This window comes from Hyperolius riggenbachi, chromosome 8 (genome assembly GCF_040937935.1).
Source record: "Hyperolius riggenbachi isolate aHypRig1 chromosome 8, aHypRig1.pri, whole genome shotgun sequence".
NCBI classification, from domain to species: Eukaryota; Metazoa; Chordata; class Amphibia; order Anura; family Hyperoliidae; genus Hyperolius; species Hyperolius riggenbachi.
Genome location: NC_090653.1, coordinates 262,909,563 through 262,936,172, shown reverse-complemented (window position 1 = coordinate 262,936,172; position 26,610 = coordinate 262,909,563). Strand labels below are relative to the sequence as shown.

General features: G+C 46.2%; 1 protein-coding gene across 1 annotated transcript in view; it reads left to right on the top strand.

Annotated features, from left to right (window-relative positions):
* The window catches only part of LOC137527820 (degenerin unc-8-like), a 175,890-nt gene that overhangs the window by 118,673 nt on the left and 30,607 nt on the right, over positions 1–26,610 (top strand). The window contains exons 3-4 of the mRNA XM_068248764.1: positions 5,814–5,944; positions 8,502–8,665. Of these exons, the coding sequence (XP_068104865.1) occupies positions 5,814–5,944; positions 8,502–8,665 (295 nt within the window). The remainder of the gene's footprint in view (positions 1–5,813; positions 5,945–8,501; positions 8,666–26,610) is intronic.

The following is a 26,610-nucleotide window of genomic DNA, read 5'->3' as shown; positions in this document are numbered from 1 at the left end:
CAATGTATCTCAATGGGGTGGTGCACACCAGAGCGGCAGGCGTTTTGCAGAAACGAAAAATGCCTGGGTGAGGCATTTTTTGGATTGCGGGTGCGTTTCTGCCTCAATGTTAAGTATAGGAAAAACGCAAACCGCTCTGAAAAACGGCAGTTCAGAGCGGTTTTGCCGGCGTTTTTGTTACAGAAGCTGTTCAGTAACAGCTTTACTGTAACAATATATGAAATCTACTATACTGAAAACCGCAGCAGCAATCCGCAAAACGCTAGCAAAACGCCTCATAAAAATAAAAAAAAGCGTTTAAAAATCTGCTAGCGTTTTGCGGATCTGCTAGCGGGTTTTGGTGTGCACCAGCCCTCAGGCCTGAAACACACCAGAGGAGTTTTTCTGAGCGTTTTGAGTTTTTAAATCTGCTGCTAATGTTATCCTATGTGTCTGTGCACACTGGAGCAATGAGGTTTTGTAAAAAACCCCATAGCATTACATTGGGAAGAGCTTTTAGAGGTTTCAAAACCTCTTCCCAATGTAATGCTATGGGGTTTTTTACAAAACCTCATTGCTCCAGTGTGCACAGACACATAGGATAACATTAGCAGCAGATTTAAAAACTCAAAACGCTCAGAAAAACTCCTCTGGTGTGCCCCAGGCCTAACACTGGTCAGTTAGCAAGTATGCAAATATTTCAAATATTTAAAAATGTTGTGAACAGAGTTAATTATTTTAGAGATTGCTACACTTGTTACTTGAGGGTAATGATTGCTGCATCTGTTATTTAAGGGCTAATGAAGGCTGCATGTGTTATTTGGAGGTAGTAATTGCTACATTTGTTATTTGCAGTACAAAGCTGCTATAGTGTTGGTCATATCTAGGAGAACTCATGGAGAAGCATGGGATTTGTTTGATCAGCTGATAGATTTGCAAAGCTCTGATTTGCTGTGATCACGTCCTGCTTTAGCACATGATCATGACTAGCAAATCAGAGCCTTGCATATCTATCACCTGACCAAACTAGCTGCAGCTAGTCAGCTAGATAGTTAGAGGGACCTTATGCCATCAGTAGCTGCTGGCAGGGGCGTAGCAATAGGGGTTGCAGAGGTTGCGACCGCATCGGGGCCCTTGGGCCAGAGGGGCCCCAAAGGGCCCTGCCTCAACTACAGTATTAGCGCTCTATTGGTCCTGTGCTCATAATAATCACTTCTATAGATACTTTGAATAGTGGTAATCATTAACAACCTGTTCCCCATCCCCTTCTTGCACCTCTGATACTGCAGTTGCCATTGGCAGGTTTTGGTGCGCCGTATCAATTGTTATGTATAGCGTGCTTGGGGGGCCCCATTGTAAAACTTGCACCGGGGCCCACAGCTCCTTAGCTACGCCGCCTGCTGGTGTAGCTGCAGCTGGATAGTTAGAGGGACCCCAATGCCGGCAGGAGCTGCAGATGGATAGTTAAAGGGACCCCAATGCCAGCAGGAGCTGCAGATGGATAGTTAAAGGGACCCCAATGCCAGCAGGAGTTGCAGATGGATAGTTAGAGGAACCCAATGCCGGCAGGAGCTGCTGGTGTAGCTGCAGCTAGATAGTTAGAGGGACCCCAATGCCGGTAGGAGCTGCTGGTGTAGCTGCAGCTAGACAGTTAGAGGGACCCTAATGCCGGCAGGAGCTGCTGGTGTAGCTGCAAATGGATAGTTAGAGGGACCCCAATGCTGGCAGGAGGTGCTGGTGTAGCTGCAACTAGATAGTTAGAGGGACCCCAATGCCGGCAGGAGCTGCTTGGGTAGCTGCAGCTAGATAGTTAGAGGGACCCCAATGCCGGCAGGAGCGGCTGGTGTAGCTGCAGCTAGGTAGTTAGAGGGACTCCAATGCCGGCAGGAGCTGCAGATGGATAGTGAGAGGGACCCCAATGCCGGCAGGAGCGGCTGGTGTAGCTGCAGCTAGGTAGTTAGAGGGACTCCAATGCCGGCAGGAGCTGCAGATGGATAGTGAGAGGGACTCCAATGCCGGAAGGAGTTGCTGGTGTAGCTGCAGCTAGATAGTTAGAGGGACCCCAATGCCGGCAGGAGCTGCAGATGGATAGTGAGAGGGACTCCAATGCCGGCAGGAGCTGCTGGTGTAGCTGCAGCTAGGTAGTTAGAGGGACCCCAATGCCGGCAGGAGCTGCTTGTGTAGCTGCAGCTAGATAGTTAGAGGGACCCTAATGCCGGCAGGAGCTGCAGATGGATAGTGAGAGGGACCCCAATGCCGGCAGGAGCTGCTGGTGTAGCTGCAGCTGGATAGTTAGAGGAACCCCAATGCCAGCAGGAGCTGCAGTTGGATAGTGAGAGGGACTCCAATGCCGGCAGGAGCTGCTGGTGTAGCTGCAGCTAGGTAGTTAGAGGGACTCCAATGCCGGCAGGAGCTGCAGATGGATAGTGAGAGGGACTCCAATGCCGGCAGGAGTTGCTGGTGTAGCTGCAGCTAGATAGTTAGAGGGACCCCAATGCCGGCAGGAGCTGCAGATGGATAGTGAGAGGGACTCCAATGCCGGCAGGAGCTGCTGGTGTAGCTGCAGCTAGGTAGTTAGAGGGACTCCAATGCCGGCAGGAGCTGCTGGTGTAGCTGCAGCTAGGTAGTTAGAGGGACTCCAATGCCGGCAGGAGCTGCCGATGTAGTTGCAGCTGGATAGTTAGAGGGACCCCAATGCCGGCAGGAGCTGCCGGTGTAGTTGCAGCTGGATAGTTAGAGGGACCCCAATGCCGGCAGGAGATGCCGGTGTAGCTGCAGCTGGATAATTAGAGGGACCCCAATGCCGGCAGGAGATGCAGATGAAGCTGCACCTATATGGAATTTGACCCTCCCAGCCGCACCTTGCTGTCTTTTGCTTGCTATTATTACCTATATATGTCTGATTTCCCACTTTGATAAAGCTGAAGTTTCCTTTCAGTGTTTGCGCTCCTGGCTTCACAAGCTGCTGGAGACGGCTGCCTACGCCCCGTTAACAGCGTAATTATGCCGTGCTGGCGGCTGTCAGCAGAAACCAGGGATTAAGTACAAAGCAGCTTCCCCCCACAATGCACTTTTCCTGCTGTTAACAAGCCTGTCATGTCTGTGAAGCAATAATCCCCTCCAGTATCACCTCTACGAGGCCTCGGCTCCTGTCTTCACATGGGCGGAGTCTCCAAGCTGAACGAAAGTCACTTAAACACAATAGACTGTCATACAGCAAACCCTCTGTAGCAACTGAGTCTAAAGAAGCACTCCGAAAACCAGATAGCAAAACCCACTCTAGAACAACAATTTATAAAGACATGTAAAGGTGCCCATTAACCACTTGACCACTACAGGTAGTGTTCCCCTTGTGAACCAGAGCAATTTTCACCTTTCAGCGCTCCTCCCATTCATTCGCCAATAACTTTATTACTACTTATCACATCAAAATGATATCTTTTATTTACCACCAGTTAGGCTTTCCTCGGGTGGTTTTTTTATTCTATATGAATTTTAACAGGAATAATAAGAAAAACATTGAAAAAATTCATTATTTCTCAGCTTTCAGCCATCATACATTTAAAATTAAAAACATGCTACTGTGGATTAACTCACACATTTTATTTGTCCATTTGTGCTGGCTATCACAACATTCAAATTACAGTATGTCCCTAGTACAATGTATGGCGACAATATTTTATTTGGAAATAAAGGTGTATTTTTTCAGTTGAGTTGTTCATTTACACTATATCACTAACTACAAGCCCTTATTTGCAAAAAAAAACCAGTAACATACCCTCGTGGCATACATATTTAAAAAGTTGCGTCCCTAAGGTAACTATTCATGTCACTATTATTTCAGTGTTTTATTTTGGTAACTATTGGAGGAGAAGTAAGGGTTAAGTTAACCACTATCCCTCCCAAATGCCATAACTGCTTGCAGGGGTGTAGCTACTTTGTCCCTCCCCGCCGCGCATTCCTGCTCAAACCCCCCAGTGCTTGTTACCGCCGCCGATCGGTAGCCGCTAGATCAATAAATGGGAATACAGTTCCTATTCATTGATCTAAGTCCCTGTGTGAATGGCCGCAGCTGTCTATGAGATGGCGCTGCCATTCACAAAGAACGTTCACGCATGACTTCCTCTATGCGTAGTATTACTACGCATCAGAAAGGGAGCGGCGAGGACATCTTGTGGCCAAAAAGTAAAATAACATCTACATTTTGTTTTCAATAAAGGACCTATTTTTAACTTATTTTTACATATTAAATTAACCCCTGACCTTCCACACTCCCCAATAATTACCAAATTGATTTATTTTTTTGAAAAAAAAACATAAATAGTTACCTTAGGGACTGAACTTTTTTTTAATATGTATGTAAAGATGGTAAATTACTATTACTTTATAAATTATGAGCTTGTAATTAGGGATGAACGCAAAACTGAAAAAAAATGCACCTTTATTTCCAAAATAAAATATTGGTACCATACATTGCACTAGGGAAAAATTTTAAACATTGCAATAACCAGGACAAATTGGCAAATAAAATGTGTGGATTTTAATTACGTTACCGTGTATTACTGTAGAACCAGCCTAAAATGTGGCAAGTTACTCACTTGGGCCTTCTTCCAGCCACTCAAATCCTTTTAGCCCCAATACTTTTCTAGTAGTCCTTAGGTCACCCTGAGCTCTCTGGGTATTCTGTAGTTTGTGGAAAAGGAGATTAAGGAACACTTTATCCCCCCTTCCCCTATCCCTTTCAGCTGTGTAAGGGTTGGTTCAGACAGGCGCCTGAACCAACTGTCTGCAGCAGCCCGGTGTATAGTTGCAAATGCTTTTCTGCCAGTGTGCAGAAAAGCATTTGTCGGCTTTCAGCAGCGTTTTTCACGCCTGCAGGGGACACGGAAGCGTGGCAATAATTGATTGATGGGCTAAGTGCCAGGCAGATGATGGTGAAAATCAGGATTGAAATGCAGAGTTTGTGCTAACTACCGTAAACAATGGTAAATGATCGTACCAATGGCTGTCCGTTGATTTGACTGGATGGTGGTTAAATGACAAGTAAATCCGCCACTGTTTACAGCTGCGTAATTGTCCCTGTGAACAAGGCCTACAGGGGTTGACTCACTCTAGCTCCCCTCTGATAAGCGTGCCTTATCAGAGTTAACGTGTCTTATCAGAGTTAATGTGCCTTATCAGAGTTAACATGCCTTATCAGAGTTAAACATATCTAATCAGATTTAGCGCGCCTTATCAGAGTAGCATAGCGAGCGCTACAAACTTATGCCTGCTAATTGGCAATGACGAGAGCTCCACTCCAGGGGGTCAGGGCAGGAGTGGAGCTCTCGTTATTGCCAATTAGCAGGCATACGTTTGTAGCGCTCGCTATGCTACTCTGATAAGGCATGTCAACTCTGATAAGGCATGTCAACTCTGATAAGGCAAGTTAACTCTGATAAGGCAGGCTAAGCATGTAGTAAGGGGAGCTATAGAGATAGTGAATCAACCCCAATGTGTATAATTCAGAATTCAGTGCAGGTCAGAGTCTAAACTATTGATGACTTCCCTTTTCCTGTATGAATAGTTACTTGCACAAAGCAGGAAACATTGCACCTACAGCGTAATCACCTGCAGCACTCAGCAGCCTGATGTGCCTAGTGGGCACTGTGCTCTTAGTAATCATGTGGCAAGGCTGTTGCTATCTCTGAAGATAAAACCAAGAAACGTGATATAATGTTTGCTAAATTCTTTGTCATGTACAGATCTGAACTAATGTCACTGACATTAAAAAACCCAGTGGAATGTCACTTTGTAATCCCTAATAAAGTTATACATTTATTTTTTCTTTCCAGCTACTTCTCAAGTTTCATTAACTATAAATTTGGGAACTGCTACACCTTCAATTCCCAGAAGCCGACAGATTTCAAAGGGAATACCGTTAACAGCCAGCCTCTCAACATCACCAAAGCCGGCTTCATGTACGGTAAGAGATCACAGCAGACCCTTCCCTGTGCTGTAATGTCTCAGTTCAGGTTGGTGTGTATAATGCTGTAATAATGCATTACACGTAAACCATGTTTGCATTATTAAAGGAATACTATCAATGCCCAAGTGTTCTAAAATTACAATTTACAAATAATGGCCTCAATTCACTAAGATCATGCTGGAGATAATAAGGCAAGAGAAAACTTACCACCACACAGTGAAAGAGTTCTCTTATCTCTTCATTCCTTAAGTTATCTCCTCTGTAGTTAATTTACCTCATCTGTAGTTAATTTACCTCCTCTGTAGTTAATTTACCTCCTCTGTAGTTATTTTCACACGCAGTTAATGAACAGCCTGTCTTTAACTCTGGAGTTATTTTAAGGATTGGAGAGTTAACTTAAAGACAGAAGAGTTAACTTTAGGTTAGCCTGAGGTAAAATGTTGCCTGAATACTACATGCCTTATCACCATGGTAACAACTCTAGAAACGTTATTAAAGACAGGAGATAAGTTTAGTGAATTGAGGCCAATAATGTCTAAGTAGCTATGTAAACATTTTCCTACTTTTCATGTTAAATATCAGAGGCAAAAGCTTTAATTTATTGAGAGTAGGATTTAGCTATATTGGGACAAATCAATTGCAGAAGGGGTGTCTGCTTCAATGCACAGCCAGTGTTGCATATCAGACTACAGAGTATCTTTCTCAGAAAGCAAAAACAGTATGAAAAGCTGTGACAAAAGCTGAGAGCTTTCTCTCTCTCACACACACACACACAGAGTTACACACAGGGTTAACTGATGAAGTGTGAGGGGAATTTCCCCTCCCCTCATGGCTCATTCTGCCGTCAGTTTTGGCGTCAGTAAAGTTTGAAAGTATTTTGATAACAGTACTTAGCAGCACTTCCCAAACAATTCCTATCTGAATTGAAACAAATATGTAGTGTTCATTTAAAGGACACCTGAGGCCAAAATAAATTATTAAAATAAACAATTGTATCTGTCTTCCTTCTCCTAAAAATGACTTTTTAAGATATTCCACAGTTTTATTTTATGTTTAAATCTACTTTTTAAATTTTAACTGTTTTATTGTATTTGCTCAATGACCCATTTATTGAAGTATGCACAGACTAACCAGCAAGCTCATGGTGACCCAGAACTCATTGGAGTGTGTAAGGGATTACAATGGTCCTAAAAGCCCCCTTACTAAGATGTTAAGAAAAACAAAAGTTTGCTTTCCTAAAACGGAAAGAATTTGCGATAATTCAGGTTGAAGTGAGCTTGAGATGTCTCCCAGAGCAACACTGCTGAATATATGCAAATTAACCATTGTTACCCTTAGAAGCTAAACACACCTCCAGAACCGCTGGAATGCAATGATGTGTCAGCTTGTTAATTTGTACAGAGCCAGAATAATCCAACATGCATACATGTTGGATTATTCTGGCTCTGTACAAATTAACAAGCTGACACATCATTGCATTCCAGCGGTTCTGGAGGTGTGTTTAGCTTCTAAGGGTAACAATGGTTAATTTGCATATATTCAGCAGTGTTGCTCTGGGAGACATCTCAAGCTCACTTCAACCTGAATTATCGCAAATTCTTTCCGTTTTAGGAAAGCAAACTTTTGTTTTTATTGAAGTATGCCAGAGCTAAAATCTATGAACTATTGACATAGATTTTGGACAGCACTGTCCTAAGCAATAATGTCACAGTAGACAAATACATGCTCTACTTACATAACATATGTATTGCTCTGTCCATGTTTTAATTTTAGTGTTTTTTCTACAGTAAGAAAAAGAGAAAATCCTTCTTAACATTTCCCATTTTAAATGTGGCTATTTTGAAGCCAATCCTGATGTCATTTCCTCCCTTACTCTCCTCTGCCTGATTGTGCATGCATTGCCCCGCCCTCCACTATAGAAAGTGCATTGTCTCAGCATGAGAAATATTGGCCAATCAGAGAGGAACAGAGGTGTGGGAGGGGAAAACAGGAGGGAAAGAGGCTTCAGCCAATCAGGCTTCATCAGTTAAGTGTGAGGGGAAGTATAGAAGCAAAAAAGGACAACCCAACATGCCCTGCAACTTCCTTTGTGCGGCAATGTACCAAATAGGAGTCAGGTAAACTAGAGAATGATCATTTATCAACAAGAAAAGTAATAGTGATTTTAACTTTTGGATTTGCCTGGTTAGCATCCTCATTACTTGTTTACCAGATAAAAATATTGATTTTTGATTTTATGCCTTACAGTTACACTTTAACAAACTGTTTCCTTACTCTGATTATACTTCTCTGACACTGCAGCTGTCCTTGGTAGGTTTTGAGGCTCCATATCAGTAGAGTGCTTGGGGCCCCGTGTAAAACTCGCACTGGGGCCCCAAGTTCCTTTGCTACACCACTGGCTGGATCATTTTCGTTGCATCTCAGGAACTGGGTCATGTTCCATTGACTTTAACGGCCATTGAGATGAGCTGTGGTAGGAAAGGACAACCCAACGCAACATGGTAAGTGCAAAAGGGCCCTCAATCTCATGTTTGTCCCTCTGTCTCCCTCTCAGGGCTGCACCTGGAGCTCTTCATCCAGCAGATCGAGTACATCAGAGACATGACACACGCCGCCGGCATCCGCCTGCTCATCCACGATCAGTCCCAGATGCCCTTCCCCGAGGACGAGGGCGTCAATGTCCCGCCAGGAGCCGAAACCGATATAGGCATGATGAAGGTAACAAATTACTGTTTAAAGTGGATCCGAGATAAACTTTTACTCATTGTATGTTTCTTACATATAGTTTATAGGGCATTCCACAAGCCAAATACTTTTTTTTGTTTTGTTTTAATACTCTAATTCCCTATAAACTAAACAAGGTTCGCCCACAGCTTTTCACAGTGCCTTGGCATTTTCAGACAGTAGCAAGAGCTTATAGGAGCTCAGTCTGGGCAGGAGGAGCTGGAGGTTACTAGCCATTGATTTCAGAGGCAGAGGAGAGGAGGGAGGAGGAGTGGGGACTGAATTTACACACAAGCAAGCTGATAGCATCTCCAGCTCTCAGCCTGTGACAATGTGACAAACAGAACATGGCTGCTATCTTAGAAATAAATATTCATAAACTGTTGAAGCTGTATGCAGATAGATATGCTGTGTAAACCTAAAATCTAAACTTTAGATAAGATATATAGACAAGTTACTTGTAATAGATAGTTTTTCATCTCGGATTCGCTTTAATAGGAAATTCGAGTGCTGAAAAGTCATTGGGAATAGGAGAAATGTACGTATTTTGCATTTTACAATGGTGTTCAAGTATAGTCTAGTGCAGTGGTGGCAAACCTTTTCGAGACCGAGTGCCCAAACTTCAACTAAAAAGTCTCTTGTCTCTCGTAAAGTGCCAACACGCCAATTTGAACAAAATGACCCCCCCCCCCCCCCCCCCCCCAGAAGAGATTACAAATACCAGGCCCTCAAACCTACAGTGACCAGATTTTTCTGGGTTCAACACGGGGCAGGGGGGTGTTTGCGGCGTGTGGAAAAATGGGCGTGGCTATGGCATTGTATGGTAATGATGTAACAGCGAGGCATAAGAAAGCAGTGTTTCCGCCATGATGTGGTGAAACGAGGATTGGCATCATGGGTGTGCAGAAACTGTGTGATGCTATTTATTAGTATACCGTAACCCCAAAGCAGCAAACATAGCCAACTATGACCATTAAATAATAAATGCAGCAACAGTTACCCCAGACACCAGAAAATAAATGCAATTAGGGCAGCTTTTCACCTGAAAATAAACGCAATGAGGGCAGCTTTACACCAGAAAATAAACGCAATGAGGGCAGCTTTACACCAGAAAATAAACGCAATGAGGGCAGCTTTACACCAGAAAATAAACGCAATGAGGGCAGCTTTACACCAGAAAATAAACGCAATGAAGGCAGCTTTACACCAGAAAATAAACGCAATGAGGGCAGCTTTACACCAGAAAATAAACGCAATGAGGGCAGCTTTACACCAGAAAATAACGCAATGTGAGCAACATTTCACCTGCAAAAAAAGGAATTTACTCACCTGACAGAAGTCTCCTCTCCCGGCCGGCCTCTGGCGCGCAGCTCCCTGGAGACCTTCCTCCTGCAATCTCCCACGCTGAATTGAATAGCAGGGCTACAGGAAGATGGCGCCCAAAGCCCTGTACTGGAGACACAAATAGTCTCCAGTACAGGGCTTCGGACGTCATCTTCCTGTAGCCCTGCTCTACCTGCTAGAAGACTGCAGGCTGGAGCGGGGCTGCGGGCTATAAACTGGCGCGGCATCTATTTAGACACCGCGGCCAGTTCAATGCGGTGGCCAGATGAGCAGCGATGGCGTGTCTGCAGATGAGGCTACGTGTGCCATAGGTTCGCCATCGCTGGTCTAGTGCATATGAGGCTTAAAGTGGAATTGTCAGTCACAAAATCAAATTCCACTTACCTACTGCTCTGTGTTTATTAGGTAGTCTACATTCTGACCCTGCATTGCAAGCATTCCAATATAATCATAAATCTTTCTGCTATAATGAATCTTATCTCAGTCAGCTTGGCTTTCTTCTGGTACAATGCTGAGGAGAGGGATGCATGTTATCTCCCCTCCCACATTCCTGCTTCTCACTGATTGGCTGAGGGCAGTTCAGTGTCACAGGCTTAGAAGGGAAATACACCTCACCCCTCTGCAGAAGCAGCTGAAAAATGATCTATGCTGTGCTCACATGTGTTTACAAAGCAAGCTAGATATGACAGTGCAGTTTCTTTGAGAAAAAAAGCAAGGGAGGAAATTACATCAGGATTGGCTTCAGTCAGAGGCAGTAAAGATTGAAAATGCCTGGAACAATTGTTTTATTTATTTACTGTATAGAATTCACTGAAATCAAAATGTGGACAGTACAATAGATATGTTATGTAAGTAGAGCAAGTATTTATCTACTTATATATGTGTTTTTTCCTGAGATAGTATGGCTGTCCATGCTGCTTTAAAAATGTTTTCCTTTTTTCTTTGTTTGATTTATACTTTCTGAGCACCATTCCAAAAAGTATTGAGATGGTTAAACCATTCATTACAGTTTTGTCCCCGTAAAGTTTGTGTTGTGGTTTGAGTTTAAATAAATACTTCTAAAGGATGATTTTACACCACCTGCTCTAATGAAAAAAGGTACATAATGACTCCCAGGAGGAACATGGCCGATCCATTAGTGCATCACCCCCCCCATATATGTAGCCATATCCTACCTCTATAAACAGTTTTTCCATTCCCCATATAGTCATTTTCTTCCCATTCACTTGATACATTTAGCCATTCCCTCATCCTGCTCATAGCACATGTAGCCGTCCCTCTTATGCCCTATGACAAGTAATGCCACACCCTTACGCCTTGTGACTAGTAGTATGGCTTACCCTATCCACCTCCACTAACAAGAAACTGCAGTTTTCTAAACCCCTCCCCCTTATAGCAAGTACGGTAATTTCCTACAACATAAGTAAAGGTGTTTCCTGTCTCCCTATAATAAGTAATAGCTGTTTCCTCCTCTCCCCCATAAAGGTGCCTATTAACGTTACAGTCTCCTGGGTGATTGACTGCACGATTGATCTGATCAGGTACTGTTAATGCTGTCGATCGATGGCTAACAATCGTTCTATCGATTGTTCTGTCAATTCAAATTTGGGATTGATTCTTTTAGTCTTATCAGATTGCTTATCATTTGCCCCTCTATTGGTGGGCCCGTAGGTACCCCAAATTTTCATGGTATGCAAGGGATATTTCGATTGCAAATTTTAGTGCCTTAATAGTTTCCTGTAAATATATTCGAATCTCACAAACGCTAACCCACATCTATGCCCCTTCAGGACAATTATTCCAGCTGTAATGCTAGGATGCTGGGGAATATGTTCTGGCATCCATTGTTCTTCCTACTTTGTGTGTCACATGGTCATACCTTCCTCATACCACCAGCTAAATCTGTTACGGAGAGGCAGCAAGCTGTACTGCAGTTCCAAGCATATTTGACTGATGAAACAGGTATTCTGTCCACCACTGTGCTTCTCCATGCATTGTTTATGTTCACTTATTAGACCTATTGCTTATAGAATTTGTCTTGTTCAGTTATTGGTTAATGCAGCTGGTTTTGTAGGTGATAACTTTGCCTTGTTCCTAATCCCAGCAGAGGCATAGATGCCTTGTCTGTCATTACATGATTTCACCACTAGATGGCACCCTAAGAATCTAATTCTATCATTTGTACTGAAATGTTTGAATAGCTGCTTGATATTTTTTCACAAGGACAAACATCTTTTAAACTTTTTAACTACTTCCTAACCATATTAAAGGAAACCTGAGATGTCTTTCAGGTAGTCTGGGTAGCCCTGGCCAGGGCAGGTTCTCTTATGAAGCAAGGTAAAACACTTGCATCAGGTGCAGAGTTTACAGGGGTGGCATGTTTGTACTGTGTTTACACTAACAGCATGCAGTCAGAGTAGGAGAAGTGAAAGGAGGGCAAGGTGAAGAGGTCATCATTGGGGAAAAACAACTTGTTGTGCTGTGTGAGGAGTCTGACAGTGAGTGAGGAGGGGAGGCAGGAGAGATGGGGAGACAATTGTTGGGTGCTGTGTCCAGAATAGTGTTGGGCGAACACCTAGATGTTCGGGTTCGCGAACGTTCGCCGAACATCGCTGCGATGTTCGGGTGTTCGCGCCGAACTCCGAACATAATGGAAGTCAATGGGGACCCGAACTTTCGTGCTTTGTAAAGCTTCCTTACATGCTACATACCCCAAATTTGCAGGGTATGTGCACCTTGGGAGTGGGTACAAGAGGAAAAAAAATATTTGAAAAAGAGCTTATAGTTTTTGAGAAAATTGATTGTAAAGTTTCAAAGGAAAAACTGTCTTTTAAATGTGGAAAATGTCATGTTTCTTTGCACAGGTAACATGCTTTTTTTCGCCATGCAGTCATAAATGTAATACAGAGAAGAGGTTCCAGGAAAAGGGACCGGTAACGCTAACCCAGCACCAGCAGCAGCACACGTGATGGAACAGGAGGAGGCGCAGGAGGAGAAGGCCACGCTTTGAGACACAACAACCCAGGCCTTGCATGAGGACAAGAAGCGTGCGGATAGCATGCTTTGTACCGCCATGCAGTCATAAATGTAATAAAGATAAGTGGTTCAATAAACAGGGACCACGCGGCAACGCTAACCTAGCAGCAGCAGACGTGATGGAACAGGAGGAGACGCAGGAGGAGAAGGCCACGCTTTGTGAGACACAACAACCCAGGCCTTGCATGAGGACAAGAAGCGTGCGGATAGCATGCTTTGTACCGCCATGCAGTCATAAATGTAATAAAGATAAGTGGTTCAATAAACAGGGACCACGCGGCAACGCTAACCCAGCAGCAGCAGACGTGATGGAACAGGAGCAGGCGCAGGAGGAGAAGGCCATGCTTTTTGAGACACAACAACCCAGGCCTTGCATGAGGACAAAAAGCTTCCGGATAGCATGCTTTGTACCGCCATGCAGTCATAAATGTAATAAAGATAAGAGGTTCCATAAACAGGGACCGGCAACGCTAACCCAGCAGCAGCAGCAGCACACGTGATGGAACAGGAGCAGGCGCAGGAGGAGAAGGCCATGCTTTTTGAGACACAACAACCCAGGCCTTGCATGAGGACAAAAAGCGTGCGGATATAGCAGCAATGCTTTTTGCCGCCATGCAGTCATAAATGTAATACAGATGAGAGGTTCAATAAACAGGGACCGGAAACGCTAAACCATCCCAGATGTTCATTGGTCATGTTACTTGGTTGGGGTCCTGGAGTGTTGCGTAGTCGTTTCCAATCCAGGATTGATTCATTTTAATTTGAGTCAGACGGTCTGCATTTTCTGTGGAGAGGCGGATACGCCGATCTGTGACGATGCCTCCGGCAGCACTGAAACAGCGTACATTGCCAGTTCGTGCCAGGTGTCTAGCTTCGATACCCAATGGTTGAAGGGTGCAGATGGATTGTTCGACACAGCTACGCCATCTGACATGTAGTCCTTGACCATCTTCTCCAGGCGATCGGTGTTGGAGGTGGATCTGCACGCTTGCTGTTCAGTGGGCTGCTGCTGCATGGGTGTCAGAAAATTTTCCCACTCCAAGGACACTGCCGATACCATTCCCTTTTGGGCACTAGCTGCGGCTTGCGTTGTTTGCTGCCCTCCTGGTCGTCCTGGGTTTGCGAAAGTCAGTCTGTTGGCGTACAACTGGCTAGAGGAGGGGGAGGATGTCAATCTCCTCTCTAAAGTCTCCACAAGGGCCTGCTGGTATTCTTCCATTTTGACCTGTCTGACTCTTTCTTCAAGCAGTTTTGGAACATTGTGTTTGTACCATGGATCCAGAAGGGTATAAACCCAGTAATTGGTGTTGTCCAGAATGCGCACAATGCGTGGGTCGCGTTCAATGCAGTCTAGCATGAATTGAGCCATGTGTGCCAGAGTCCTACCAGAATCCTCATCATCCTCTTGTGAGCGTTGTGATAGTTGTTGTGATGCATCATAGTCGTCACCTTCCTCCGGGTCTGCTTCTGCTGACCATTCGCGCTGAATTGTGGAAGTCCAACGTGCACCGCTCTGGCCCTCGTCAGTGGTGGCATGAAATTCCTGCTCCAACTCCAGCTGTTCCTCCTCCTCTTCTTCGTCATAGCTGCTGGGGCCAGCGTTTCCTGAGGCGGATGGCCTGATGTTGGTACCATCACGCTGATCGTTTTCTCCTTCAGATTCCCCCAGTTGCATCATGACAGCTGTTTCCTTGATTTTCAACATTGACCTCTTCAGTAAACACAGCAGTGGTATGGTAATGCTGACTGAAGAGTTGTCACTGCTCACAAGCAACGTGGATTGCTCAAAATTTTGGAGGACTTGGCAGAGGTCCAACATGTTGGCCCAATCGGATCCACAGAAGCTTGGCAGCTGTCCGGATGCGCCTCGGTACTGCGCCATCATGTACTGGACCACTGCACTCTTCTGCTCACAAAAGCGGGCTAGCGTGTGCAGCGTAGAATTCCAGCGCGTAGGGACATCACACAGCAAGCGATGGTGGGGGAGATTGAAGCGCTCCTGCATCTTGGCGAGTGCCCCCGAAGCAGTACTGCAATTTCTACAATGTTTGGCCACTCAACGCACCTTCAACAGAAGATCGGCCACGCCTGGGTATGTCCTCAGGAACCGCTGAACTACTAGGTTCATCACGTGTGCCAGGCAAGGGATGTGTGTCAGCTTAGCCAACCTTAAAGCGCGAATGAGATTACTCCCATTATCACACACAACCATGCCCGGTTTCAGGTCCAGCGGTGCCAGCCACAAATCCGTCTGTTCCTTTATTCCCCTCCAAATTTCCTCCCCTGTGTGCTGCTTATCCCCAAGGCAGATCAGCTTCAGCAACGCTTGCTGACGCATGCCAACAGCTGTGCTGCACTGCTTCCACGATCCTACTGCTGCTGGTGCTGGGTTAGCGTTTCCAGATGAGGTACGGCTTTGAGATGTGTTGGAGGAGAAGGAGTCAGAGAGGTAGGTGCTGCTGTTGTTATCCAGTGGGAGGGACGGCGGTGCAGCTGTTTGCGGCGTGGGCAACACCCGCGCCGTAGCAGGTGAGGAATCGCTGCCAGGCTCCACAAGGTTCACCCAGTGCGCGGTAAGGGAGATGTATCGACCCTGGCCGAACGCACTCGTCCAGGTGTCAGTGGTGAGGTGAACCTTGCAGGCAACGGCATTCTTCAAGCTTCGGGTTATTTTGCTGACCACATGCTCATGCAACTCAGGCACTGCAGAGCGCGCAAAGTGGTAGCGGCTGGGAACCACGTAACGTAGGATGGCCACTGACATCATGCCCTTGAAGCTGTTTGTCTCCACCACTCGATATGGCAGCATTTTCGCAGGCCAGAAGCTTGGCTATGCTGGCTGTTACTGCCACGGCCCGGGGGTCATTTGCTGGCAATTTCCTCTTGCGCTCAAACATCTCCGACACAGACAACTGAACTGTAGCGCTGCACACGGAAGGGCTGTTGGTTGTTGTGTTTGATGAACACTGGGAGACCTCAAGAGCACTACTCCGGAAAGTGACAGTGTCAGCGTCGTCTGATGTTTGTGAATGTTGTGAACCACGCAATGGCTGGGCAACATGCCTGCTGAGGCGGGCATGTTGGTGAGTCTGGTGAACCCAAGGGAGGTAGTGTTGCTGGTAACCTGTCCTGCCGCGTTTGCCCACAGAGTGGGATGTTTGGATAGCATGTGGCGGCTCATGCTGGTGGTGGAGAGGTTGTTAATACTTTTCCCCCTGCTCAGGCGGGTCTTGCACACCTTGCAAATCGCCATGGTAACATCCTCAGTGCAGTCTTCAAAGAAAGCCCAGACTTTGGAGCACCTGCCTTGCTGGCGATTTCTGTTTGCTCCTCTTTTGCCTCTCACTTGAACTTCCACGCTTGTGGTGCCTGAAATTGCGCGCCGCCTACCTTGTGGCACAAGGCGAACTCGTGCAGCAGTGGGTTCTTCAACAGACTCATCTGTGCTGCTGCTACGACGGCGATGTTCTCGTTCACAAACAAAATCTGGGTCTATGTCCACATTGTCCATACCCTCCTCTTCCATCTCCTCAAACTCGTCATATGTCATTGTGGGGGGCCGCCGCCGTGGAGTAGAGCTCCCCAGAACAACTTCTGTGCAGCTCACTCCAACGTCGTCTTCCAGAGCTTCTCGGCCGACCTCCTGCAATTGCAACCCCTCCTGCCCAACTTGCTCTGGGATTTGGGTTTCAAAGTCCTCGGACTCGCCTTGTATTTCAGTGCCCGGTGCATTTCCCACAGTTAATGGTTGTGAATCCGGGCACAACATTTCTGGCTGTTCCTCCATTGACCTTTCAAAGGTGGAAGTTTGTTGGCCTGGGAATAGCTCCTGCGAATACCCCATTGTGTCCTGAGGTAATTCATCGGACTGGTTATCTGGCAGTTGTGTGCGTGGTGTCGCTGCCGGTTGTGTCAGCTTTGTGCCCACTGGCTCCTTGTAACTGGCTGAGGACTCGGACCTCGTGCGTGATGTGCTGGTGCTGCTTAACCCACTGCTGGACGCTTGAGAGGTCATCCAAGTAATTATCTGGTCCTGTTCTTTTGGATCTGTGAGGGTTGTTGTCCTGGACAACATGGGTGGTATTGAGTGGGTTTTCTTGGGTGCTCCCCTGTGGCCTGTACGTGAACCGTCAGGGGAAACACCTCTTCCCTTGCCCCTCCCTCTTTCACCGGATTTCTTCCTCATTTCACTTTTCCTTAAAGTACACGCTGACTGGCAGCAGTACAGTGGCAGTACAGAAATGCTATACAGTGGTGGGTGAGCGGTGTACCACTATTGCCAGCAGCGACACAGAGCACAATGCTATACAGTGGCGGGTGAGCGGTGTACTACTGTTCCCAGCAGACACAGAGTGGCAGTAAACAATGCTATATAGTCTGGCTGAGCGGTGTACACAGAGTGGCAGTACACACAATGCTATTTAGTCTGGCTGAGCGGTGTACACAGAGTGGCAGTACACACAATGCTATATAGTGTGGCTGAGCCGTGTACACAGAGTGGCAGTACACACAATGCTATATAGTCTGGCTGAGCGGTGTACACAGAGTGGCAGTACACACAATGCTATATAGTGTGGCTGAGCCGTGTACACAGAGTGGCAGTACACACAATGCTATATAGTGTGGCTGAGCCGTGTACACAGAGTGGCAGTACACCTATTGCTATATAGTGTGGCTGAGCGGTGTACACAGAGTGGCAGTAAACAATGCTATATAGTGTGGCTGAGCCGTGTACACAGAGTGGCAGTAAACAATGCTATATAGTCTGGCTGAGCGGTGTACACAGAGTGGCAGTACACACAATGCTATATAGTCTGGCTGAGCGGTGTACACAGAGTGGCAGTACACACAATGCTATACAGTGTGGCTGAGCCGTGTACACAGAGTGGCAGTACACACAATGCTATATAGTGTGGCTGAGCCGTGTACACAGAGTGGCAGTACACACAATGCTATATAGTCTGGCTGAGCGGTGTACACAGAGTGGCAGTAAACAATGCTATATAGTCTGGCTGAGCGGTGTACACAGAGTGGCAGTACACACAATGCTATATAGTCTGGCTGAGCGGTGTACACAGAGTGGCAGTACACACAATGCTATATAGTCTGGCTGAGCGGTGTACACAGAGTGGCAGTAAACAATGCTATATAGTCTGGCTGAGCGGTGTACACAGAGTGGCAGTACACACAATGCTATATAGTCTGGCTGAGCGGTGTACACAGAGTGGCAGTAAACAATGCTATATAGTGTGGCTGAGCCGTGTACACAGAGTGGCAGTAAACAATGCTATATAGTCTGGCTGAGCGGTGTACACAGAGTGGCAGTACACACAATGCTATATAGTCTGGCTGAGCGGTGTACACAGAGTGGCAGTACACACAATGCTATATAGTCTGGCTGAGCAGTGTACACAGAGTGGCAGTAAACAATGCTATACAGTCTGTCTGAGCGGTGTACACAGAGTGGCAGTAAACAATGCTATATAGTCTGGCTGAGCGGTGTACACAGAGTGGCAGTACACACAATGCTATATAGTCTGGCTGAGCGGTGTACACAGAGTGGCAGTACACACAATGCTATATAGTCTGGCTGAGCGGTGTACACAGAGTGGCAGTATACACAATGCTATATAGTCTGGCTGAGCCGTGTACACAGAGTGGCAGTAAACAATGCTATATAGTCTGGCTGAGCGGTGTACACAGAGTGGCAGTACACACAATGCTATATAGTCTGGCTGAGCCGTGTACACAGAGTGGCAGTACACACAATGCTATATAGTCTGGCTGAGCCGTGTACACAGAGTGGCAGTACACACAATGCTATATAGTCTGGCTGAGCGGTGTACACAGAGTGGCAGTAAACAATGCTATATAGTCTGGCTGAGCGAGGTACACAGTGGCAGTACACACAATGCTATATAGTCTGGCTGAGCGGTGTACACAGAGTGGCAGTAAACAATGCTATATAGTCTGGCTGAGCGAGGTACACAGTGGCAGTACACACAATGCTATATAGTCTGGCTAAGCCGTGTACACAGAGTGGCAGTAAACAATGCTATATATAGTGTGGCTGAGCGAGGTACACAGTGGCAGTAAACAATGCTATATATAGTGTGGCTGAGCGAGCGGTGTACTACTGTTCCCAGCAGCGACACACAATGACTGGGGGGGACCCTGGCTAGCGTGGCTGGAGAGCGAACTACCCTGCCTGCCTACCCTAAGCTAAACCCACAGAGAAATGGCGGAGATATGACGTGGTTCGGGTATTTATTTACCCGAACCACGTGACCGTTCGGCCAATCAGAGCGCGTTCGGGTCCGAACCACGTGACCCGTTCGGCCAATCACAGCGCTAGCCGAACGTTCGGGGAACGTGCGGCCATGCGCTCTTAGTTCGGCCATATGGCCGAACAGTTTGGCCGAGCACCATCAGGTGTTCGGCCGAACTCGAACATCACCCGAACAGGGTGATGTTCTGCAGAACCCGAACAGTGGCGAACACTGTTCGCCCAACACTAGTCCAGAACTGGCCCTGGCCGTTTACCTGCTTAGTCAAGCTTCCATGGCTGGAAGAGTTCTGTGCCTGCGCATTTGGATTGTAAGCCCTCGTTCACACTTGGGACATTTCTGTGCGTTTTTCCCAGCACATTTCCCTGTGCGTTCTGCAAGGTATTGATTTTTCCCATGTAATTAAATGTGCCTGGTTCACAACTATGCGTTGCGTTAAGCTGTGTTACAAAAACGTAGAGTTACATGCATTTCTGTGCATAGAGCTGTAAAGTGCACAACAATGAAAGTGAATGGGTGCGCTTTTTTATTGCATAGAAGCACATACAAGCCCGTAGAAGCTCATGCGTTTTTTTACTCCTAATTGGAAGAAAAAATACATTTGCATATGAAAACAAACCTTTATTAACAAATGCAATAAGAAAATACAATAAGAAAAACGGGCTTAAGAAAGCGCAACGCACTGAAGCGTGCCCTAAGGCACTTTTACACGTTTCTCAGCGCACCTAGTGTGAACGAGGCCTAACTGTGCAGGCGCAGAATGCTCTCAGCCATGGGAGCTTGACCAAGGCGTGCAGCCAGGGCCGGGCATGGGCAATAGTCCCAGACTACCGGGGCAGACAGCAGATGGAGAGAACTGGCCTGGAGGACAGCAATGGAGTCCAAGGCCTACAGGGGGGCTAAAGGAAGCTCCAAGTGAGTATAAATGCTTAGATTCATTACATTTCAGGTACACTTTAAAGAGACACTGAAGCGGAAAAAAATTATGATATTATGATTTGTATGTGTAGTACAGCTAAGAAATAAAACATTAAGATCAGATACATCAGTCTAAGGGCCCGTTTCCACTGTTGCGACGCGATTTCGCCGGCATCCCGACGCTTGTAAAAACGCATGCGGATGCGTTTCCGCATGCGTTTTTACCCGCGATTTCGCATGGCAGGGTGCCATGCGAAATTAACCATGACTCTGCCAGGGCAAAATAACATTGTAAAAGGTGCGAAATCGCACGCGAATCGCGGGTAAAAACACATGTAAAAAACGCATGCGTTTTTTCTATTAAATACATTAGCGGCGATTTGCATGGATTCCCGACGCAGGCGAATTCTGTGGGTCCCGTCGTGCAGATTTGGCCCACCGCCAAATCGCTCCCGCACGCCGCACATATGGAAACAGCCCCGGCCACTTCAATGTACCAAGCGAATCCGCATGTCGGCGCCGCATGCGGATTCGCTATGGTGGAAACGAGCCCTCATTGTTTCCAGTACAGGAAGAGTTGAGAAACTCCAGTTGTTATCTCTATGCAAACAAGCCATTCAGCTCTCCGACTAAGTTAATCATGGAGAGGGCTGTTATCTGACTTTTATTATCTCAACTGTAAGTGAACTGTTTACTTTTCCTCTGCTAGAGGAGAGGTCATTACTTCACAGACTGCTCTGTAAGACTCATTTTGAATGCTGAGTGTTGTGTAATCTGCACATTTTATAGAATGATGCAATGTTAGAAAAAACACTATATACCTGAAAATAAAAGTATGAGAATATTTTCTTTGCTGCTAATCTTCTAGTAATTATTCATAGTACACAACCAATTCACTATATCATAATTTTTTTTTCGCTTCAGTGTCTCTTTAAAAGGAACATTAAGTGAGAGACATATGGAGGCTGCCATATGTATTAACAATACCAGTTCCCTGACAGTCATGCTGATCTTTCTGCTCAGTAGTTTCAGAATCACACACCTGAAACAAGCATGCAGCTAATCCAGTCAGAAACATCTGATCTGCATGCTTGTTCAGGGTCTATGGCTAAAAGGATTAGAAGCAGAAGCTCAACAGGACAGCCAGGCAATATGCATTGTTTAAAAGGAAATACACATGTCAGCCTTTATATGTCTCTGCTCTTGGGTTCCAATCCCCTTCACACTCACTGGGACCCCTTAAAGTTCTAGTAATGATACTGGGGCTTATCTCTGGTCATCCCGTTTGCTTCTGCAGGTGGGGTGCCATATCACCAGAGGCGTAGCTAGGGTTTCAGTGCCCGGGGACAAATACAGATTTTGCGCCCCCCCTCTGGACAAAATGGGCGTGGCCACACATCAGAATGTGGTCGTGGTCATGGGTGTAGTCAAATTATCACGCTGGTGCCTGAAGAGATATAGAGTAACAAAAGCAATACACAGTACTAGTGAGAAAGCGTAGACAGAGACGGGCCGAGGTCATTCACTAGAGCAGATGGCTACAGTATAGAAGGTTTAGGCAAAATCGTAGTCAAATAACAGGCAGAGTCATACACATAGCAGCAAAGAAAAAACGACTGGGTCTCCACCTGGATTTGTGCAAAAATGCTGCTTTATTGTACCATAGTAATAGAAAAAACACACAACGTTTTGGCCAGCGGGCTTTATCAAGTGTTACACACACTGAGTGAAAACTCACATATAAATCACAAATTGTGTCTTACAACACACCCCACCTGCTTAATTAGAGAGATTTAAAGCAACAGCACATGGAATACAGTAGGTCACGAAAAACATCTTAAATTCCAATCCTCATTAAGTCCATCTGGGACCAAAGTGTTTAACCTACTGATCCATCTACTTTCCCTTCTTAGGAGGGTTGTTTCATTGTCCATTCCTTCTCCAGCTGTGACTTTCTCCAATACACACCATCTTAATTCGCTCACCATGTAGTTGCAATCATACAAATGTTTACCTACAGGAGAATAAAAATTCTTTTCAGGATCATTGATGTACTTTCTGTACAATCTTATGTCACTCCTATGCTCATTGATCCTTACTCTGATGGGTCATACACATAGGTCAGATGTCAGTCGTATTGGAAGGATTAAACAGGAGCAAAGTGTCAGGCTTGGTGGTGTATTCTCCACAGTCAGCATGCAACACATAAGCTGACGTGAAGGAGGTACACACACTAGCACAAGGAAACAGGCTATCCCTAGTATAGTGGAGGGGAGGACTGACTCCAATAGAAGATTGTGGCGCACAGAGCCGGTGCAGATCCAAACAGCCACAAACAATGCTTTCGTGATAACGTCTCAGCGCAAAGTAGCGCTGAGCGCATAAACCAGAACTGAGGAGATCAGGACAGGTAGACAGAATGAACGCTTGCTTAACTAGCCTCTACTTAGTGACAGCAAGCGTCCACAACAAGACAGACTGGAATGAGGCAGCCAATGCGTTTGCAGCGATGGCGTGCCTCACAAAGACAGGACAGGATAGTCAGGAAATAGCAGGATCAAGATAGATGAACGTAACACAGACAAATATGCAAAAGTATGTTTTCCTAGCGTATTACAATTACAGCTATCAATGAAACTATTTGTAACGTCTGACTAACATATGTATATATCGGCGGCAATGAACCGATATATGACATAAGCAGGAGCACTGACTAGGACTGGAGCAATACAGGGAACAGGACTCAGAAGGATTCGCTATCTCATCGCAGAGATGAACGCAATCCACAAACGGTAACAGAACAGGGTTCAGAAGGATTCGTTATCTCTTCGCAGAGATGAACGCAATCCACAAACAGAACCAGGAGCAGGATAACTGTAACGATTGTGGAACTTTCTCCGTGATCAGCGCACAACGCGTGCGCGGACACAGCGGAAATCCTCCACAAGCGTATATTTGCAGGCACCCAGCAAAAGGTGCTACGCACCTGTAGAGGGAAATTCCTGTCGGCAGATGGCGCTGGGGAGTGCAGAGGAACCAATCCTCTGTACCTCCACAAGTGCCAGACAGGAATTGTACGAAGCGCAGAACGCAATCGCAAGAGAGGCGATTGCGAATGAGATTGAGCAAAGGGACAGGTTGTATGTGTGTGCGCCAATCCAGTCGCCACCCCGCGACCGCACACACACAACAGCAGATATGAAATAGGAACGCGATCGCGAGAGGTGCGATCGCCAGACGTGACACAAGGCAGATCAGAATAGAATACGAGGGTAGCAAAGGCACAGCAAATAATACAATAAGGAGATACGGAAAATAACAAACGCTAGCTAACCGCGAACACCGCACTCATTCGCAACAGTGCACGCGGTTATGCGCGGTCTCCACGTGATAAGCACAATAGAGACAAGCACGCCTAACTAACCATCGACAGACAAACATGAAACAGAGGACGCGAGCGCTTGCATAACGGTTACCTCACCGAGCCTCCAGCAAGCGTAGCAGACAAGACAGACACACGAAAACAGGGACAAGCGAGAGATAGGATCCACAGCACTAGCGAAAAGTGGCTAGCGCGATCCAGGTACTGAGTAGCAGAACAGAAGGATCCCCAGCGCTAGCGAAAAGTAGCTAGCGCGATCCCAGAAGACAGAACAGAAGGATCCCCAGCGCTAGCAAAAAGTAGCTAGCGCGATCCCAGGAGACAGAACAGAAGAGATAGCTGGTAGCAACCGCTGCACCAGCTATACTCCAAGAACAGAGATCAGAACCATTTCCTGTCGACCACCTTTGGGACAGGATAATGGCAACAGGCAAGACAAGACAGAACAGGCAATACAGATAATACAACCTGACTGGGCTAGAAGGGGAGCCTAAAGCAACCCCCAGGAATTAACTATAAAAAATAGCAATGGCTGACACTCCAGCAGTGTCCATCAGGAACAGACCATGGAAAGGAAATGACCAGCAAAGCCTTCTGGGAAACATAAAGCTCTTATAGTGCCAGTCATCAAAGAAGGCAGGTAGGGGATTTGCATAACGAATGTATGCAAATTCCCCAGCAAGAGAACAGACCAGAAACTTGCAATGGAAAGACAGGTCTCTGTTCCAGAGACCTGCAGCCCACAGACTAGAGGAATGGACAAACAGCTGTCTGCCTGTGCAGCCAGCTGAGCGGATCATCACAATAACTAACTCAGCACGGGTGATCACGATACGCGCAAACTACCAAAACATGCTGGAAAGCTGACTAACTGAACACAGGATATAAACAGTTCGTGTACGTATACATCAGTGTCACTGATGTATCAACGTAACACGAATACAAGGAAAATAATAAACGTGCTGGTATGCATATATATTGGCAATTAACCAATATATGATGCAAGACCAGCAAAGTATCTTTAGAACAAGAAACACGATCTGGGGCTGAAGCAACAGCAAGACAGGCTTAAACTGAAGCTATGATAGCCCAAGGAGCCCTGCAGGAAGCAGATCTTTATACTGAGGTCATCCAATGGGAGCAGACATGCAGATTCCCACACAGGTGAATGATAATCAGTCACAAGCTGACAGCAGGAAAAGGCAGACAAAGCTATGCAGCTTGCATGGAAAGAGATCAGAACTGCCTGAGCTGCAGCACTACTACTGCCAGCAGTGCCTGCTGCAGAAGCGATCATAACACAAAGTCAGAGTCAGGCCGAGTCATACACAGATGGCAAAAGTACAAAGGGGCTAAGCAGATTCAAGGTCAAAGGCAGGCAAAGGCCGGTACACAGATCAATATACAATATTAGAAATATATAATACTGACTGACTAGAGTACATATATATTGGGCTGATGCGCAATATATGAAATGTAGCTCTTACAAATTCTCACTAGCTAAGGGCCAAGAACTAGCGAACTGATTAGTATCAAGGCAAATGAGCAAGTGAACACTCTGGCCTTAAAGCGGAACCCCAGCCTAAACAAACATACTGGGCTCGATTCACAAAGCGGTGCTAACCCAGTTAGAGACTTTAGGTGTGGTAACCATTGCACCACGCTGGTGAAAAGCCAGTTTAGGCGTGGTACGTTTAGGCGTGATAAGTTTAGATAAGTTTAGATCGCGCACAAAGTCCCGCACCTAAGCAGCGCCATTAAACTCTATGCGAAGTGCACCAGACTTTGCTAGCGTAAAACTTTTGATCAGCTGTGCACTGCGGTGCTAACCCAGTTGGTGCTTAAACCTATTACGCCTAAACTTATCACACCTAAACTTATCATGCCTAAACTTATCACACCTAAACTTATCATGCCTAAACTGAGTTTAGGCGTGATAAAGGGCTTTTCACCAGCGTGCTAACTGTTAGCACCGCTTTGTGAATCAGGCCCACTGTCATTAAGTTACATTAGTTATGTTAATTAAATAGATAGGTAATATAATCTCTTACCCACCCTGTTTTCAAAAAACAGGCAAATGTTTGATTTCATGATGGCAGCCATCTTTTTGGTTGAAAGGAGGTGACAGGGAGCATGAGACACAGTTCCAACTGTCCTGTGTCCTGATCGCCTCTCCCAGTTGCTAGGCAACGTGAATAACAACATAGGAAATCCCATCATGCTCTGCACAGCATCAGGGAAAAAAAGCCCGAGCTTTTTTTCTTTGATGGGTGGAGCTTAGCTAAAAATGCAGCTAAAAGTGATGCTTTGGTAAGAAAAACAAAGTTCTGATGCTGAGAAACTGTTAAAGAAACACCAAGCCTTTTCAGTTCTGCTGAGTAGATTTTTAGTCCGGAGGTTCACTTTAAGTACTCAAGAGGCAAAGCAAAAGCCCACCCCAGAATTAACAGCACCTCCTGCAAAAGGGTGTCAGCTGATGACATCACAGCTGACACACCATCAGACACGCCTCCTCAGCCTATAAAGGCTGCTCTGCCCGTCTGGACGTACTGCGCATGCGCCCGCGCTGCACCACCACGGCAGAGGTGCCGGGATGCCGCTGGAGGTCGGCAGAGCGGGAGTACCACTATGCCGGAGATGCCGCGGGACTCACTGCAGGAAGGTAAGACTGTTACACAAATGTTATTTAGATAGCCATTTGTGCCCCTTTACCCTATTCATATAGCCAGATGCGCCCCTTTTTAAATAGCTAAATGTGCGCCCCTTTAGATAGCCAAATGTGCCCCCTCTTCCCCCCCATTTATGTAGCCAGATGTTCCCCCTTTAGATAGCCTTTTTCTGCTGCTGTTAATGCTACTGCACTCCTCTGTAGAGGAAGGGAGAGAAGCCGGGACACTTTGGACAGCCTGCGAGCCGCCTCTCATGCACGTGGGAGTGAAACGGCCATGCTGAGCGCCCTTACAGTGCTGCGC